Source organism: Podarcis muralis, chromosome 2 (assembly GCF_964188315.1).
Source record: "Podarcis muralis chromosome 2, rPodMur119.hap1.1, whole genome shotgun sequence".
Classification (NCBI taxonomy): domain Eukaryota; kingdom Metazoa; phylum Chordata; class Lepidosauria; order Squamata; family Lacertidae; genus Podarcis; species Podarcis muralis.
Genome location: NC_135656.1, coordinates 123,521,080 through 123,539,172, shown reverse-complemented (window position 1 = coordinate 123,539,172; position 18,093 = coordinate 123,521,080). Strand labels below are relative to the sequence as shown.

The 18,093-nt window shown below is 45.9% G+C and overlaps 2 protein-coding genes across 4 annotated transcripts; one reads left to right on the top strand and one right to left on the bottom strand.

Annotated features, from left to right (window-relative positions):
* Positions 1–1,456: 1,456 nt before the first annotated feature.
* On the bottom strand, positions 1,457–10,648 carry LOC114592603 (uncharacterized). 3 transcript variants are annotated; one of them, XM_077923310.1, is made up of 3 exons: positions 10,526–10,636; positions 10,014–10,054; positions 1,457–8,761 (listed from the first exon to the last, which is right to left on the bottom strand). In XM_077923310.1, the coding sequence occupies exon 3, from the start codon at positions 8,652–8,654 to the stop codon at positions 7,149–7,151; it is 1,506 nt and encodes a 501-aa protein (XP_077779436.1). In that variant the 5' UTR covers positions 8,655–8,761; positions 10,014–10,054; positions 10,526–10,636; the 3' UTR covers positions 1,457–7,148. The 3 variants fall into 3 exon arrangements, with proteins under 3 accessions (XP_077779436.1, XP_028576730.2, XP_028576732.2); XM_028720897.2 differs by lacking the exon at positions 10,014–10,054 and having other exon boundaries at positions 10,526–10,648; XM_028720899.2 differs by lacking the exons at positions 10,014–10,054; positions 10,526–10,636 and adding an exon at positions 9,876–10,008.
* Positions 10,649–13,834: 3,186 nt separating this feature from the next.
* Positions 13,835–18,093, top strand: LOC114592550 (E3 SUMO-protein ligase ZBED1-like). The gene is made up of 2 exons (XM_028720773.2): positions 13,835–14,020; positions 15,934–18,093. The coding sequence occupies exon 2, from the start codon at positions 15,950–15,952 to the stop codon at positions 17,900–17,902; it is 1,953 nt and encodes a 650-aa protein (XP_028576606.2). The 5' UTR covers positions 13,835–14,020; positions 15,934–15,949; the 3' UTR covers positions 17,903–18,093.

The following is an 18,093-nucleotide window of genomic DNA, read 5'->3' as shown; positions in this document are numbered from 1 at the left end:
GCCTCTGTCCGCCTAGAAAAGGAAATAAAATGCAAAGCCTGCGCTGCTCTTCCTTTCATGTACGCGGATGTATGTACCCTGCATGCAAAAGCGGGGGCGGGGGGGCTGCGGTCAGGATAGGAACTGCAGCAGCGGGCTCAGCAGAGGCTTTTCAAGTGGCGAGCGGTTCCCCTGGCCAAGACACGTCTCTTGGGAGAGTCTGAAAGGTAGTAAAGCAAAGACCATCTGCCCCTGTGGGCAAGGGGCATTCGCTGAGTAAATAACATTTGCTTTATAGGGGGGTTGGGCTATCCCATATCCACAATTCTGCATAGTAATTCCGCAGGGTTGGTCGTCTAGCAAAACGCACTGATCCCAAGTCCTTTAAAACACATTCTTTCCTTCAAAGTGAAATAAAAAATGCTTGGTACACTTATGAATATATATATACCAAGCAAACACGTACATAAATATATAAACCACATGTCTGAAGCGGAGCGCAGGAAAACAGCCCTGAAACCATTTTGACTCCCAAACTGTCCAAATGAATTTTCTGCAAAGGAAAATGGAAAAGCCTCCTCATTGTCTTTTCCTTCACAAATCCTGTCTTAAGGGTATGTCTGTGTATGAATAGGCTCAGGAACTAAGTATTCATCATTACAGAAGACTGGCCAGGCTCCCCAGGGTATCCAATCAAGTAAGCATTAACATATAACCTGTCAGACAGGAGGTAAAGAATGCACTCAGATTTCTGTTGTAGACCGCCCTTTCTGTGATGTAGGTATGATGTATCTGGGGGGGTGTCTTGAGCTACACCCCTTCTGTGATGTAGGTATGATGTGTCTGGGACTCCAGGGCTGGCAATTTAAAATGTCTATATAAGAGCAGGCACACCTTGGTTCTGGGTCCTCCTCCTTCTCCTGCGTGTGAAGGGGACACCCTGTTGCAACAGTTCAATAAAGACCAGGCTTACGAGCTGCTTTGCTTCTCAATATTCTCTGGTTGGCCTCTGTTATTTTCTCCGACCGATGGAGAACCTGCAAAGGACTCTATAAGGGCTCTTGTGTCCCCCATAAGGGAATAAGGGCAGATTTTCGTTAATTACAAAAGAATATTGAGAACTGTAGTTTACCCACCACAGAGCTACAATTCCCAGCAGCCTTCACAAACTACCGTAGTCAGGATTCATTTTCTTGAGGAGGGAGAAATAATATTTAAATGTGCAACGGGACACACACAACAACCACCAAGAGTGTCCCCCGTCCCCATCCCCCCAAGACTCCTGTATTACTTGGCAGCCCGAGTGGATTTTCTCCTTGCAATGTGGTTGAATTTGGTGTCTCATTTCCGATGGCTGATGCAATGTCCCTTTCCCCAGAGTCTATCATCTGGTGCAAAGTGGGGTGTTGCAGGTTTGGGGAGGTTGTGTAAACCGCACAGGGGACTGTGAAGAAAGAAAGTCAGGACCCTCATAAACTACCTCTGTTAAATAAAATATTTATTGTTTATTTGATCAAATCCTGCCTGAGACTCCAAATTACTAAGTCTTCCCTCACACAAGTCCCCCACAACATAATCTGGGGCAGTTTGTGGGAATTTGTGGGACTGTTGTTCTGTGAGTGAAAGAGGAGAAAGGGTTGAAGCGCCATCACATATTAATTGGTGGAAGCGCCATGATACGAAGTTAAAACCCACACAGAAATGTACCCAGAGATACAGAACATCTAGTTTGACAAAGTATTGAGGATATTTTTGTTAGAGGACATTCGGCACAGAAACATGTGTGTATACCTTTAAGAAGTTTCTGGGACTAATTGGCTGCAGGTGACCGTTGCTATAAAGGAAAAAAGCTGAGTTTTGTTGCCTGCCTGCAGGAATAACATCCACCAGAGTTTGTGTTTATTTGCTTAGTAATAAAGTCTTCATTTTAGTTTGGGTTTTTACACCTATGTCTCCTGGAGTCACTCTGTCCTCTGCCACCGGCTGGAAATCCCCCTCCAACAGGTTATGGGCCCAGTTCCCAGTCCTGAGTGGGCAGAGACAGAGCGTGAAAAGAACCCAGAGACTGGAAGCAACTCAGCGTTTCTCAAGCAGCTGGCTGTGTGAAGGCATCGGCAGGGAGTGTCTGTTTGGGACCAGGAGCCGAACATTTCTTCAAGCCACGTGTGAGTAAGAACTGAGTGGAAAGCTGAAAGCTGGGTGGCGCCATGGCTGGACTTGGAGCTGGAGCTCAAGGGGGAGCTTCCTATTTTCCAGTAGAGAAACTGGGAGAGTCCAATTATATGTCATGGAGTTTACAGATGCAGGCGTTTTTAAAGAAAGAACAATGTTGGACTGTTATTGTTGACCCTCCTGTAAAAGAGGAGGATGAAGAAGTAGATGAAGCAGACCAAAGGCTGGAGGACAAAGCCTATGCCAATTTAATTTTGAGTTTAGAGAAGTCTCAGTTATCTCATGTGCGAGACCTTGAAACAGCAAGTGAGATTTGGCAAGCACTGAGAGCGATACATATTAGAGACACTGCTGGCAGCAAAATTACTCTAATGAGAGCCCTGTACCGAGCCAGACTAAGTGAGGGTGAATGTGTTTCAACACATCTTCAAAGAATGCGTGATTTATTTTCACAGTTAAATGAACTTGGGGAACATTTTTCTGAACAGAGAAAGGTTTATATTGTGCTGTCTTCACTTCCTGAGTCATGGGACAATTTAGTGATGACTCTGGAACCAATCCCAGAAAGCCAATTAACAATGCATTTCTTAACTGGCCGTTTGCTTGATGAGGAGGAAAGACGCCATGAGAGGAAGGCCACAACCCCTCACCGTAACTCCAGAAATGGGAGGCAGTCCAGTAAAAGATATGCAACTGATGAGGAGCGGCAACCTAAAGAGGTTGTAGACCACAGAGAGGAAGCAGCGTTCACAGTTAGAAGATGCTATCGTTGTGGGTCAACCAAGCATTTAGTACGACAGTGCACTGTGTCTGTGGGAGAAAATACAAGACAAGGGCGGCCTGCGTTTGCTGGGAAGCGAGGAGACAGGAAGAGTCGAGTCCAGTATGTTTCTGCAGCAGTTCGAGGCACCAGTCACGACGTTGGACAAGACTGGATTTTAGACTCAGCAGCGACAAACATTTTTGTTAAGTCTGCACAAACCCTTGTAGAAAAGCAGCCTTGTAAATCTGTAAATGTAGTACTAGCTGATGGAACAGTGCATGAGTCAGCTGGAAAGGGTAGTGTGAATATCAACTGTTTAAGTACCAAGTTTACCAATGTTTTATGTGTACCAAGTTTAGAAAATAATTTGCTTTCTGTTACAAGTCTTGTTAAGCAGGGATTTAAAGTAACCTTTTCTGGTTCAGGCTGTAGAATAGAGAAAGCTGGAAAAGTGGTTACAGCGTCGCTACAAAATGGTTTGTTTGTTTTGAAAGACCAGCTAGTAAGTGAGTCTGGGGCATGTGTTAAAGCCTGTAATAGAGCCTTGCATGATGAGTGCCAGCATCTGTGGCATCGTCGTTTGGGACATGCCAATTTCCGCAGTATTGCAAAAATGCCAGAATTAAGCAAGGGAATTAAAATGAAAAAATGTTCAGTTTTTCTAGACTGCAATACCTGCAAGGAGTCTAAAAGTAAGCGAGGGTCTTATCCTGAAAGTACTAGAATTAGCAAGAGGCCATTTGCTTTAGTACATTCAGACCTTTGTGGGCCATTTGCAGAGTCTGAAGGAGGAGCAAAGTTTTTTTTGGTTCTTGTGGATGATTATAGCCGGTATACTTGGGTATATTTGTTAAAACACAAAAGTGAAACTGGTCAACTGATTAAGAATTGGATCAACTATATAGAAAGGCAGTTTCCTTACAAAGTTACCCAGTTGCAAAGTGACCGTGGAGGCGAGTTCATGTCTGAAGCCCTCCAAGTTTGGTTGAAAAAACGTGGTATTAGTCACCGTAAATCGTGTCCTTTTTCGCCTGAAGAAAATTCAGTTGCAGAACGCAAGATAAGATCTTTACAAACAATGCTAGATTCAATGCTATGTGATTCTGGCCTATCCAGAAAGTATTGGGGGGAAGGAATTCTGTGTGCTAACTACATACAGAACAGATTGTTTCATTCTACCATAAACAACACCCCTCATTTTTTTGCTTTATGGAAAAAAACCCTTTTTGGACCATGTTAAAACTTTTGGTTGCTGGGCTTGGGTTCACATCCCAAAAGGACAAAGAAGGAAAGGAGAGCCCAAGGCAAAGAAACTTAGGTTTGTTGGCTATCAAACTTGGTCAAAGGGGTATCGTTTTGCACTAGGGCGTGGCAGAGTTGTAATATCAAGACATGCAGAGTTTTGTGAGCAAGATGGTTGGGTTCGTTTACATGGAAATTCAGAAGTTGTGTTATATTCTGATGATACAGATAAATTTGTGAAATCTGAGGAAGAAAAGCCACAAATTAAAGAAAGTTCTGAAAGTGACAGTGATGAGGATTCAGGGGATGAGGATCCCAGTACACAATCTCCTAAAGCTGAACCAATTTCTCCTGAGCAGGATAAATCAGAAGGGGAAGATAGTTCAGAGGGGGAGAGTGTTCAAGTTAGAAGGTCACAAAGAAGCAATAAGGGGGTACCTCCAGAAAGGTTTACTATACAAGAAGTTAAAACTGGTGATGTGAAAAAGGAACCTCGTGATTATGAGGAAGTTTTAAAGTTACCACACCAGGAAATAGTAAGGTGGAAAAATGCAATGAAAGCAGAAATGAAATCTTTAGCAGAACACAATGTCTTTACCATTGAGCCATTGCCTGAAGGAAAAAAGGCAGTGGGCTGTAGATGGGTGTATAAAATAAAACACTTGGCAGATGGTGATGTTAAGTACAAAGCCAGACTGGTAGCACGAGGCTTTACTCAAAGAAAAGGTGAAAGCTTTGATGAAACCTTTTCTCCTACTGCAAGGAGTGAAAGTGTACGTTTATTGCTAGCTCTTGCAGCACAACGTGGGTTTAAGGTAAACCATTTTGATATTGAAACAGCTTATCTTAACGCAAATCTGCAAGAAGAAATTTTTATGAATCAAGCGCCAGGTTTTGAGGCAGGAGAACAGAATTCTGTATATAGGCTGAACAAAGCAATTTATGGGCTCAAACAGTCAGCTAGAAATTGGAACGAGTGTCTTGATAATGCTTTAAAAAATCTTGGCTTTAAAAGAAGCTTAGCTGATAACTGCTTGTACACTAAAGGAAAGGGTGATAAACAAGAATTGTGTTTGTGTTACGTTGATGATTTGCTTTACTCTACAAAAAGTGACAAGCAAGTGGAAAAATTTGCAGAACAACTAAGAAAGGAATTTAAAGTAAGAGATTTGGGTCCAGTAAAAAATTATCTCGGTTTAGAAATTTGAAAAACATGCACGACTGGTAGCAAAGTTGGGAGTTGCTGTGTGTGATATGTAAATATGTTCTGTTCTGTTTAAAATATTATTGTTTCTGTTTGAATGAGAGGGGGTGTTAGAGGACATTCGGCACAGAAACATGTGTGTATACCTTTAAGAAGTTTCTGGGATTAATTGGCTGCAGGTGACCGTTGCTATAAAGGAAAAAAGCTGAGTTTTGTTGCCTGCCTGCAGGAATAACATCCACCAGAGTTTGTGTTTATTTGCTTAGTAATAAAGTCTTCGTTTTAGTTTGGGTTTTTACACCTATGTCTCCTGGAGTCACTCTGTCCTCTGCCACCGGCTGGAAATCCCCCTCCAACAATTTTATTAAAAAAAGAAAAAAATTCTGTCAGAAAATGGCTAGCAAGCACCAAGCAAAAGAGAATTGGGATGACCCAGCTGCTGTATCTAATACAGTGGTACCTCGGGTTACATATGCTTCAGGTTACAGACTCCGCTAACCCAGAAATAGTACCTCGGGTTAAGAACTTTGCTTCAGAATGAGAACAGAAATAGTGCTGCGGCAGCAGCAGGAGGCCCCATTAACTAAAGTGGTGCTTCAGGTTAAGAACAGTTTCAGGTTAAGAACGGACCTCCAGAACGAATTAAGTTCTTAACCTGAGGTACCACTGTACTGAATTACAAATGATGAGGCTAAGATTAGAATTGGCTAAAGTTGAAGCTCTGATTTGCCCTGGTTGGTGTCTTGATTTCGTCCAAGGGAGCCCTCGGATTTTCCGGTAACAATACTATGCAAAATAATGAAAAATTACTGTCTCTCTCCCCCCCCCCTTCCTACCCTCTCACTTCACTCCTCTCTTTTGCCTCACTCTGACTTGGAAAAAGGAGAGCCCCGCATGTTTTGTTGATCCCCAAGAAAATCTTTTAACGAAAACATTTTATAAAAAACACACTTGAAGTTACTTGTAAAGAGATTTAGGAGAAGCTAAATGATTTTTTGCGCCTGTAGGGAAGATCCCAATGCACGAACTAAGCTTTGCAGGGGGCGTCTCTGAAGAATTATATAAAGCTTATAAACAGATTATGCCAAACTGGAAACGTTAGCTATTGCTGGAGAAGAGAGAATTGGGATTCAAGATGACAATAACAGAGAATAACTTAACGGAGAACTGGGCCAAAATTAACTAAAGGTTTATCAGGAGGGACAAACATCAGGTTCAACACCAAGGAAGGAATAACCAGCTGCACAAATTTAAGTTGCGGGACACTTGATTACCTGTAGTACACGTGAAAAGGATCTAGATGTTTCGGCAAAAGAGTTTGTAAATAAAAACTGACTTGTAAACTGACTTGATGGTAGCACCAGTCATATCAACTGGAAAATCCCCTCGGAAGCCCATTAAATCAAATAGCCTTCAAGGATGGACTATGTGCCGAAAGTCTGAATCTCAACAGGAAGTGATCTGACATTTCTAGCTCTCTAGATCAAAATTCGGCTGACCCCGACCACCAGCATTACAGATTCGCTCTCCCCCTCCCTATCTAACAGTACATGAATCTTAAATTATACTTATTACTGCGAGTTCACTCCTTAAAAACATGTCTATACAACTTTACAAAAACCAGAACATCATACACGCCCGAAGCATCTGCAACTGATTGCCCCCATATGAATTTGCTGATCTGAAGGAGTGAACTCTGAGAGAAACAATTTATGCACTCCATACATGGTTTTTCCACTGATTGTAAGTGCTCCATTAGAGCTGAAGCACTTTCCACACTCCTTCAGTTTAAACAGTTTCTCCACTGTGGGTTTGTTGATGGTTTTTAAGGCTTCTACTCTTAATGAAGCTCTTTCCACACTCCATACATTTAAATGGTTTCTCCCCAGTATGGGTTTGTAGATGTTTATTAAGGTTTCCGCTCTGACTGAAGCTCTTTCCGCACTGCATACAATTATATGGTTTCTCACCCGAGTGGGTTCGTAGATGTAAAGTAAGGCTTTCATTCCGACAAAAGCGCTTTCCACAGTCCATACATTTAAATGGTTTCTCCCCAGTATGGGTTGGCAGATGTTTATTAAAGTTTCCACTCTGACTGAAGCTCTTTCCACACTCCATACATTTATATGGTTTCTCACCCGTGTGAGTCCGACGATGCAAAGTAAGGTGTGAACTCTGACTGAAGTTCTTTCCACACTCCAAACATTTAAAAGGTTTATTCCCTGTGTGAGTTTGTTGATGTTTCTTAAGGCTTCCACCCTGACTGTAGCTCTTTCCACACTCCACACATTTAAAAGGTTTCTCCTCTGTGTGAGTTTGTTTATGAATTACTAGCATTCTGCTCAGACTGAAGCTCTTTCCACACTCCATACATTTAAATGGTCTCTCTTCTTTGTGAGTTTGCTCATGTTTTCTAAGGTTTTCCCTTACAGTGAAGCTCTTCCCACATTCCATACATTTAAATGGTCTCTCTCCGGTGTGAATTTGTTGATGCTTATTAAGGTTTCCAATCTGACTGAAGCTCTTTCCACACTCCATACATTTATATGGTCTCTCCCTTGTGTGAGTTCGTTGATGTAAATTAAGGTTTTCTCTTCGACTGAAGCTCATTCCACATGCCATACATGTATATGGTTTCTCCCCTCTGTGAGTTCGTAGATGTATATGAAGTCTTCCACTCTCACTGAATAACTTTCCACACTCTATACATTTATATGGTTTCTCCCCTGTGTGAGTTCGTTGATGTGTATTAAGATTTCCACTGTGACTAAATCTCTTTCCACACTCCATACATTTAAAGGGTTTTCCCCCTGTGTGAGTTTTTTGGTGTGTATTAAGGTTTCCCCTGTGATGGAAACTCTTTCCACATTCCATGCATTTAAAGGGTTTCTTCCCTGTGTGAGTTTGCTGGTGTATATTAAGATTTCCATGCCTACTGAAGCTCTTTCCACACTCCATACATTTAAAAGTTTTCTCACCTGTGTGAGTTTGTTGATGTAAATTAATGCCTTCACTGCGACTGAAACTCTTTCCACACTGCATACATTCATATGGTTTCTCACCTGTGTGAGTCCATTGATGTAAATTAAGGCTTCCACTCCGACTGAAGCGCTTTCCACACTCCACACATTGAAATGGTTTCTCTCCTGTGTAAGTTCGTTGATGTGTGACAAGGCTTTCATTCCGAGTGAAGTTTTTTTCACACACCATACATTCAAACTGTTTTCCTCCTGTATTAGTTTTCTGGTGTTTTCTGAGTGTTCCACAATCAGTGAAACTCTTTCCGCACTCCATCCCTCGTGGTTTCGCTTCTGTGTGAGTTCAGGGATATGAACTAAGTGTGCTCACAGAATTCTGTCTTTTCCCCTTGCTTCAGAGGTGGTGGAAGTGTAACAAAATTCCTGTTAGGGTTTCAAGAAAGAGAATAAAGGAATATAACACACATCGGTCTGATTTCTTAGGAAATGAAATGAAATAATGGTAAAATCTCTTCAAACTTTCCTGATCCTCAATCATTATCAGTAAAGCCACATGATCTTAGAATACAGTTACACTGTTGGATTGTCTTTTTAAATAAATATCCATAATACGCTCTGGGAAATTGTCTCAAGGACCCTTAGTATCCACTTCCACCTTGAACTTCCCATTAACACTGAGCACCAAAAGAAAACTTCTATGATAAGGTGGGGCACCTCTGGCCCTCCTGATGTGGTTAGACTCAAAGTACCATCAACCCAGAGGGACGCAGGTGGTGCTATGGGTTAAACCACAGAGCCTAGGACTTGCTGACTAGAAGGTCGGTGGTTCGAATCCCTGCTTAGTCATGCTGGCCACATGACTCGGAATAAAGGGGGAAAAATTTCCCGGAATAAAGGGGGGAAAAATTCCCCCCCAGGTTATTTCCCCTCCCGACGGTCTCCCCAGGCTTGCGGATATCTGCCCAAAGCCTGGGGCGCGCTGCTCAGAGTGCCCCAGGCTTTGGGATGCAGGCTGCTATCCGCAAGCCTAGGGAGCCCGGCTTGAAGTCGTGCTGGGCTCCCAAGGCTTGTGGAGAGCTGCCTGAAGCCCGGGGCGTGCTCCACTGCGCTCCCTCCCTGGGTTTCGGGCTGCAGGCTGCTGTCCGCAAGCCTTGGGAGCCCGGCGGGAAGTCGTGCCGGGCTCCCAAGGCTGATGCAGTATCCCTTTCCCCAGAGTATATTATCTGGTGCAAAGTAGGGAGTTGCAGGTTTGGGGAGGCTGTGTAAACAGCACAGGGGACTGTGAAGAAAGAAAGTCAGGACCCTCATAAACTGCAGTGGTACCTTGGGAAAGGGATACGGGTGGCGCTGTAGGTTAAACCACAGAGCCTAGGACTTGCCGATCAGAAGGTCGGAGGTTCGAATCCCTGCGACGGAGTGAGTCGGCCACGACTGGACCTAATGGTCAGGGGTCCCTTTACCTTATAGTATATACTATAATCCCACCCACTCACTTTCTCTCACACTCAGCATTTATAAATTTGGCAAGTTCACACACCTTGCCTATAATACTGGCAATCCTTGGCCTGAATATGCACATGTCTCTGTGGAGAGCCTAATGACTCCTTTGACCTTGAGATAATAAGTCCTTTGACCTTGAAGCAACCCAGACTGGGAAGGTGCAGGCTTCTATTACCTTTTGATGCTGATGGATTGTATCTCAGCATGCAATGCTCCCTACAAAAAATAATGAAATGCTTTCAATATGTATATTATCTATAAATGCTGAAACATTTACATAGCACCTCCATCCATATTTTTGGAATAGTGTATGGAATCATCGCCATCAATTGACCATGCACGGGAAATAACTCTGAAAACTGAAAACATGGGAGATGGGAAAGGGTTTTGGCTATTTTGTGAAAGGAGTTCCAGAAACAAAGAGCCGCTTTGGAGGAGGATTTTTCATTCCTTCCTACCTTTGCAACAGGAAAATCCCTGCCTTTTTCCCCTATTTCCAGGTTGACCAATGGCCTGACTTGGCTTGTCTGGGGCTTAAAGAGGGGGAGGAGATTCGGCTTCCAGGAAGGGAGGGAGGGGTGGGCGAAGTGGACCCCACTGTTCAAGGATCCCTCTCTCAGATAACTTGAAGGAGACCCCCTCCCCAGAGTCTCTCCTGCGCCCAGAGCCCCCCTTGGCACAGCTCACCCCTCGCTCTCCGTGCCGCATTTCTCCCGAGCGCACCAACCTCTCCATCTGGAGGGACAACCCTAGACGAGCGGAGAAGGGAGGGCAGATGGGGGACGGGGACGGACAAAGGGAGTGTCCCTTTCCAGGCCTTTCAAGGCATCCAGTCCTCTCTCGCTTCCTTTAACCCCTTCGTGGACTCCTTCTCTTAGTTTCTTCAGCCAAAAGGGACCGGCCAGCTGCAACACGGGCGCACTTCGCCACACGCGTAGAGCCAGGAGGGATCCCTGCCGTGGGAGGGGGCAGTGGCGTAGCGTGGGGGGTGCCAGGGGTGCCGGCCGCACCGGGCGCAACATTTTGGGGGGCGCGTTTGGCCGGCCCCCCTCGAGGAAGCGGGAACCTCTCCAAGGCACAGCGTGCCGTCGGTAGAGGAAAAAAGCCGCGCAGCAGCAGCAGCAGCAAAGTCGGGAGGAGGAGGAGGTGGAGCGAGCCTGCTAATTCCTTGCTGGGAATTAAGCGGCTCAAGACTCTCTCCACTGGCCGCCTGGGTAGTGAGCCGAGCCGAGCAGGGAGTCTGGCGAGGGGGCGGGAAGAGACTTTCCCCCCTTTTTTCCACCTCGCCTGGTCAAAAAGGAGAGCGGAGTCTCCTCAGGGCGCCCTCAGGCAGGGCAGGGAAAGGCAAGCAGAGCGAGGAGGAGAGAGGGGGGAGGGGGGGAGCAGCCAGGAAACGCCGCGGTGTGGAGGAGGAATCAGTTAAGGAGAGAAAGCGAAAAGCCTTGGAGAAAGGGGAAAAAGGAAAGAAAAGAGGCAGCTCCAGGAGAGCGCGGGGGAAAGAGAAGCCTCGCTGCTGCTGCTTGGGAGAGTAAATTACTGTACTTGCCTTGCCCCGGGTTAGGGGGCGCAAATTACTTGCCTTGCCCCGGGTTAGGGGGCGCAAATTACTTGCCTTGCCCCGGGTGCTGATAACCCACGCTACGCCGCTGGGAGGGGGTGTGGGGAACAGGAACTCGCAGGTGGACGTCCTAAGAGCCAACTTCTAGGGGCCTAGGGGGTCTTCACCCCCCCAATAAAATATGTTAGGGTGTCCGCCCCTATAAAGTTGATAGACATTGTCATTCAAATGGTGTTCGGGCACCGCGGCATCTGATCAATTGTGCAGGGCGGGGCTTACTTGCCCACCACCCCAATATTTTATTCAAGTTGGCACCCCTGAGGGGCATCATGTCGCTAAACCTCAGGAAGGACGTTCTGACAGTAAGGGCTATTGGGACAGGGGAAGGGTAGCTACCTCTCCCATTTTGGGGGGGGGGGGACTGCAGAAATTTATTTCTCACCAAAAGTCAGTTTACAAAGAGAAAAACTTCCTCTTGCATTTATTTACAAACTCCTTCACTAAGACGCCTGTTACGGAAATTACGGGGGTGGGGGCACATATTTAAAGTTGTTAAATGTTACAAATATTATGCATAAATGTATCCTTTCGACTTGACAGCTCAGGGAAGTTACCTAGCTTTAACAATCAACTCCTTTGCCTAAATCCTTTTCACATGGTACTACAGGGAAGGCAGGTCTCGTCCTCGTCCCCTCCCCAAATCTTATATAGGATTTGCCGCTGTTGAAATTCACATTGTTTAGTTGTGGTCCAGTTCTCCAGTCTGTTAAGGTCATCATGAATCCCAATTGTGTCTTCTGCGGCTTCAGCTACCCCTCCTAGTTTGGTGTCCTCTGCAAATTTGATGATAATCTCCTCAATTCCTTTGCCCAAGTAGTTTATTACTTTCCCCCTGCAAAGCTTAGCTCATGCATTGGGCTCTGGCCTATTTCCTGCAGTGCAAAGCAATCATTTAGCTTTTCCTGGATCTCTTTATTATTATTATTATTATTATTATTATTATTATTATTATTAATGATAATGACAACAATAACTGAATTTATATACCGCCCTGTACCTGCAGGTCTCAGGGTGGTTTATAGATACAAATCAAAATATGAAACCACAAAATCCATAATCAAAATAAACCCCACATTTTAAAAGAGCAGAGGATATAGATAACCTCAGTGCTTTTTTTCTAAAAAAAATATGTTTAGGGGTATTCTAATTTTCCTACATGGGGAAGTGGGTAGTGCTGTGGGTTAAACCACAGAGCCTAGGACTTGCTGATTAGAAGGTCAGTGGTTCGAATCCCCACGACGGGGTGAGCTCCCGTTGCTCGGTCCCTGCTCCTGCCAACCTAGCAGTTCAAAAGCACGTCAAAGTGCAAGTAGATAAATAGGTACCGCTCTGGCGGGAAGGTAAACAGCGTTTCCGTGCACTGCTCTGGTTCGCCACAAGTGGCTTAGTCATGCTGGCCACATGACTCGGAAGCTGTACGCTGGCTCCCTTGGCCAATAAAGCGAGATGAGCACCGCAACCCCAGAGTCGGTCAGGACTGGACCTAATGGTCAGGGGTCCATTTACCTTTACCTAATTTTCCTACTCATATTGAAATACTGCCCCTCAATGAGGCCAAACTTAGATTCACAAAATGTTTAGGGGTATGTCCCCCCCCCCAAGAAGAAAAGGCACTGGATAACCTCAAGGTTGAACCGTGGTCTGAGGGAACCTCCTTGTATCCCCTCCACACACAGAGGGAGCACAATGGATGTCCACGAAACCATTGTCAGCCAGACTTTACCTCTCCCCCGCTCCCTGCAGTGATGGCACCTACACAAAGCCCACAGCCCCCCACCTTGGTCTCAAACCCCTGGCATTTCAGGGCTGGGAAAGGAGGAGGAAGGAGACGCTGTGCCCCCACTGGTGGGTCCTGACTTTTTTCCTTCACAGGCCCCCTGAGCGGTTTACACAACCTCCCAATACGTGGAATACACTGCTTTGCACCAGCTGATAAGACTCTGGAGAAAAAAGAAAAAAAAAAATAATAATAATAATAATAATAATAATAATAATTTATTTACACCCTGCCCATCTGGCTGAGTTTCCCCAGCCACTCTGGGCGGCTTCCTATCGAATGTTAAAAACAACACAGCATTAAATATTAAAAGCTTCCCTGGGGGAAAGGACGTTGCATCAGTCGTCAACCCAGGAAATCCACCCAGGCTGCCAGGTGATACAGGAGGCTTGGGCGGTGGGCGGAGGGGCACGGCGACGACAGAGGTGGTTTTGTGTGTGTCGGGTTTAGGCCTGTGCAATACATATCAACACATTGTTTAAAACCGATATTTAGAAAAAAATCGTGATAACCTTATATATCTATCTCTCTCTATATAAAGACATGGCAAATTATCGTGCATCAAGCCCGGTATTGGAAAAGCTGCATGCTTCCTGCTGGGCAGCCCTCGCAAACTCCGCCTAGGCTCCTCCCTGCGAATCCGAAGCAGCGGCTGAAAGGATGGAGCAACCAAGCGCAGCGTTTCCTCCGCCTCCAGGCTGCCTCGCCCCCAGCAGCTGCTACAGCTTTAGAGAGAGAGAGAGAAGCTGGCAAAAGAAAAAATCGGAATCTCTCTGCAGCAAATCTGGTAGGTTGCTTAAGAAGGCTGGTCAGGGCTGGCTCCTTAGGAGTCGTGGCTTCCGGAACCCATTTCTCCCCTAAAACCATGAACAAACAAAGCCCCCGTTTTAACCTCTTCCTCTGCCCCGTCTCTCTGTGTGTTTGTCCCCCTGTATCTCTCTCTCTCTCTCTCTCTCTCTCTCTCTCTCTCTCTCTCCCCTCCCCGGGTTTTGCTTCTGCGAAGGAAGCAGCCCTCTGCCTCACCGGTTTTATTAACTAAGCCGACAAATCCAGCCCCTTCGCTGTGCTGCGTTCACTGTGGGCGCTCACCGTCACTGCTGCTAGAATGTTTTTCATAGTTAAAAGGAGAGAGAGACTCCGCTCTGCGTTTGAGACACTGCTCTTCCCTCCCCCCATCTGTGTCTCTCCCCTCCCTCTCATTATGCTGCCCATTTTCTCCTCCAGTGCCGCTCCCTGCCCTAGAACTCTTCTCAGTTCTCCCCACAACCATTTTGATTTCTCATGCATTGGTTCCTGCCAACCTAGCAGTTCGAAAGCACGCAAGTGCGAGCAGATAAATAGGTACCGCGGCTGCGGGAAGGTAAACGGTGTTTCCTTGCGCTCTGGCTTCCGTCATGGTGTCCTGTTGCGCCAGAAGCGGTTTAGTCCTGCTGGCCACATGACAACAGAAAGCTGTCTGCGGAAAAATGCCTGCTTCCTCAGCCTGAAAAGCGAGATGAGCACCACAAACCCATAGTCGCCTTTGACTGGACTTGACCGTCCAGGGGTCCTTTACTTTTAACCTTTTACATTTGTTGTAAAGAAATTAATATAATATTAATAACAAATTAATATATTAACATTGATCTATTGCTCTGAAATCTGTAATGGTATAGTTGAAGCATGCTCTACCTCTCTTTTAAATCGGAACCAGTGAAGGCGGTGAAGGTCCTGCGTGAGTGTCTAGAGGCGGTTGGAGGACGCATGGTAGCTAACAGATTGAGGTTGAATCCTGACAAGACAGAAGTATTGTTTTGGGGAAACGGGGGGTGGGCAGGTATGGGGGGACTCCCTGGTCCTGACTGGGGTATCTGTGCCACTGAAGGACCAAGTGTGCAGCCTGGGAGTCATTTTGGGCTCACAGCAGTCCATGGAGGTGCAGGTCCATTCTGTGTCCAGGGCAGCTGTCTAGCCGCTCCATCTGGTGCACAGGCTGAGATCCTACCTGCCTTAGACTGTCTTGCCAGAGTGGTGCATGCCCTGGTTATCTCCTGCTTGGACTACTGCAGTGTACTCTATGTGGGGCTACCTTTGAAGGTGATTCAGAATCTACAATTAATCCAGAATGTGGCAGCTGGACTGGTAACTGGGAGTGGCCCCCGAGACCATACAGCACCGGTCCTAAAGGATCTTCACTGGCTCCCAGTATGCTTCTGAGCACATTCACAAGTGTTGGTGCTAACCTTTAAAGCCCTAAATGGCCTCAGTCCAGTATACCTGAAGGAGTGTCTCCACCCCCACCATTCAGCCCAGACACTGAGGTCCACCTCCGAGGGTCTTCTGCTGGTTCCCTCACTGCGAGAAGCGAAGTTGCAGGGAACCAGGCAGAGGACCTTCTCGGTAGTGGCGCCCGCCCTGTGGAACACCCTCCCATCAGATGTCAAGAAAATAAAGAACTACATAACTTTTAGAAGACATCTGTAGGCAGCCCTGTTTATGGAAGCTTTTGATGTTTTATATTTTATTATGTTTTATATGTGCTGGAAGCAGCCCAAAGTGGCTGGGCAAACCCAGCCAGAAGGGCAGGGTATAAATAATAAAATGATTGTTGTTGTTGTTGTTGTTGTTGTTGTTGTTGTTGTTATGCTATCATTGAGTAAATTTCCATACAATTAAATACATCAAAATTAAGAGTTTTATTGTTGTTCAATGTTTCCCCAGATTATTTGTCTTCAGTATGCCTCGTCATCACCGTGCTGTAGATGTTCCCAAATACCACCATTTGGTAGAAAAACAAAAAACCAAGAGCGCTGTCTGGGTGCATTTTGGATTGCCTGCTGATGAGAGCGGCCGTGTTTTGACTGACAATGGCGCCATTTGCAAAATATGTTTGCATTCGGTATCAGCAAAAGGCGGAAACACCTCCAATCTAAGCAGCCACCTCAAGTTTCACGACCCTCTGAAATTCAGGGAGTTGTCCACACCCGTGGCAGTACCTTCCTCATCAAGAGGCATTTCCGTTTCTTCACGTAGTGCTGCTAATTCGGACGATTCTCCAGCTGTAACGCCGTCAACAGCTAGGGCTGCTGAGCCGGCAAGAACTGCTAGGGAAAGTTCTAGAGGACAGCAGAAAACAGCATTGGATTCCCAGCTGCTCCCTTCTAAGACCTCAAGGACTTGCACTCAGGCAATCGCGCAGTTTCTGGCTACGTGTATGCAGCCTTACAACACTGTAGAGCACCCAAAATTTATCCAGATGGTGAACACTCTAAACCTGAGGTATCGGTTGCCTAGTAGGAAATACTTCACAACCACGGGAGTTCCAAAACTGTACAGTGACACGGTGGAGAAAATGGAGAGAGAAATACAGCGGCAAAGTGAGAGTGAAGTGGCCATCACTACGGACAGCTGGACGTCAGTGGCAGGCACTCCCTTTGTGGCCGTGACGGTACATTTCATTTCCGACGAGTGGAAGTTGACAAGTGCTTGCTTGGCCTGTAAGCATTTTTTGGAGGACCACACCGCAGATCACCTTTGTGAAATGCTCACAGACACCTTCTCGGAGTGGGACATCGATGTGAAGAAGATATTTTGCAGCACAACGGACAACGGCTCAAATATTCTGAAAGCGGTCAGGCAGCTTGGTTTCGAGCACATTTCCTGCTTTGCCCAGAATATAAATATTGGGGTTAACCGAGCTTTAAGCCTGACACCGTTGAAAAGGGCAATTGGGAAACTGAAGGGTCTGCAAAATAGCATTTGCTGCAGCTGGAAGATGAGGAGGGACCTCACCAGAGCTCAAGAGCTACTTCAGATGGACCAAGTCAGTTTGCCAAGCGCTTGCCCCACAAGATGGTGGAGTACGCTTCAGCTGTGCCAAAGGTTTCTCGAAAACCAAGTTCCACTCTGCAAGGTACTCACGGAGCATCCATCTAAAGGACTTTTGATGTTGGAAGGGGGCGACGTCTCAGCTGTGCAGGACTTTGTCCGTGCAACTACTCTGCTGGAGGATATCACCACGACTCTAAGTGGAAGCAATTATGTCACAGCGTCAACCGTTCTGCCTCTTTATAGGCAAATTAAGAAAAGCCTCCAGGCTGATGAGGGAGACAGTGTGCTGCTGAAGGACATTAAACGTGCAATTTTAGGCGCACTGTCAGAAAAGTACGATAGCGCTCCCACGGCAACCACTTTAGGCCTGGCCTCGTTGTGCGACCCGAGGTTTCGCCTGCGTTTCTTAGAGGCGCCAGAGGCCGTCAGGCAGGAGGCCATCAAGAAGATGACAGACTTGCACGGGAGTCTGCATTCTGCTTCTATGGAGCCAAATACTTGCCCTGCTCCACCCAAAAAGAAAAAGGGGCTGGCGAAAATTTTTGACTTGGAGGAAGAAGAGGAGGACCTGGCAGTGGCAGATGGTGAGTCGAAAGCAGAAAAAGAGCTAAAGGAGTATATAGCCATGCCAAGAGTGGACATTGATGGATGCCCTCTGACGTGGTGGAAGGCACATGAGGCTTCCTTCCCAATGTTGAAGGTGCTGGCAAAGAAGTTTTTGGCTATCCCAGGGACGAGTGTGCCATCGGAAAGCGTGTTCAGCACGGCTGGCAATGTTTTTCAAAGACAAAGGTCATCTCTATTGCCAGAGAATGCTGAAATGCAAATTTTCCTTGCAAAAAACATAGATTTCATGTAATATTTTTTTTTTGTTCTGTGAAATTTTATCCATCCTTTCTCATTTGGCCTGGTTTATAAAAGAAATGCACATTTTCCTTGCAAATATATATATATATTGTTTAATATATATTTTTGTTCTGTGAAATGTTATCCATTCTTTGTAGTTTGGCCTGGTTTGTAAAAGAAACGAAAATTTTCCTAGATAGATAG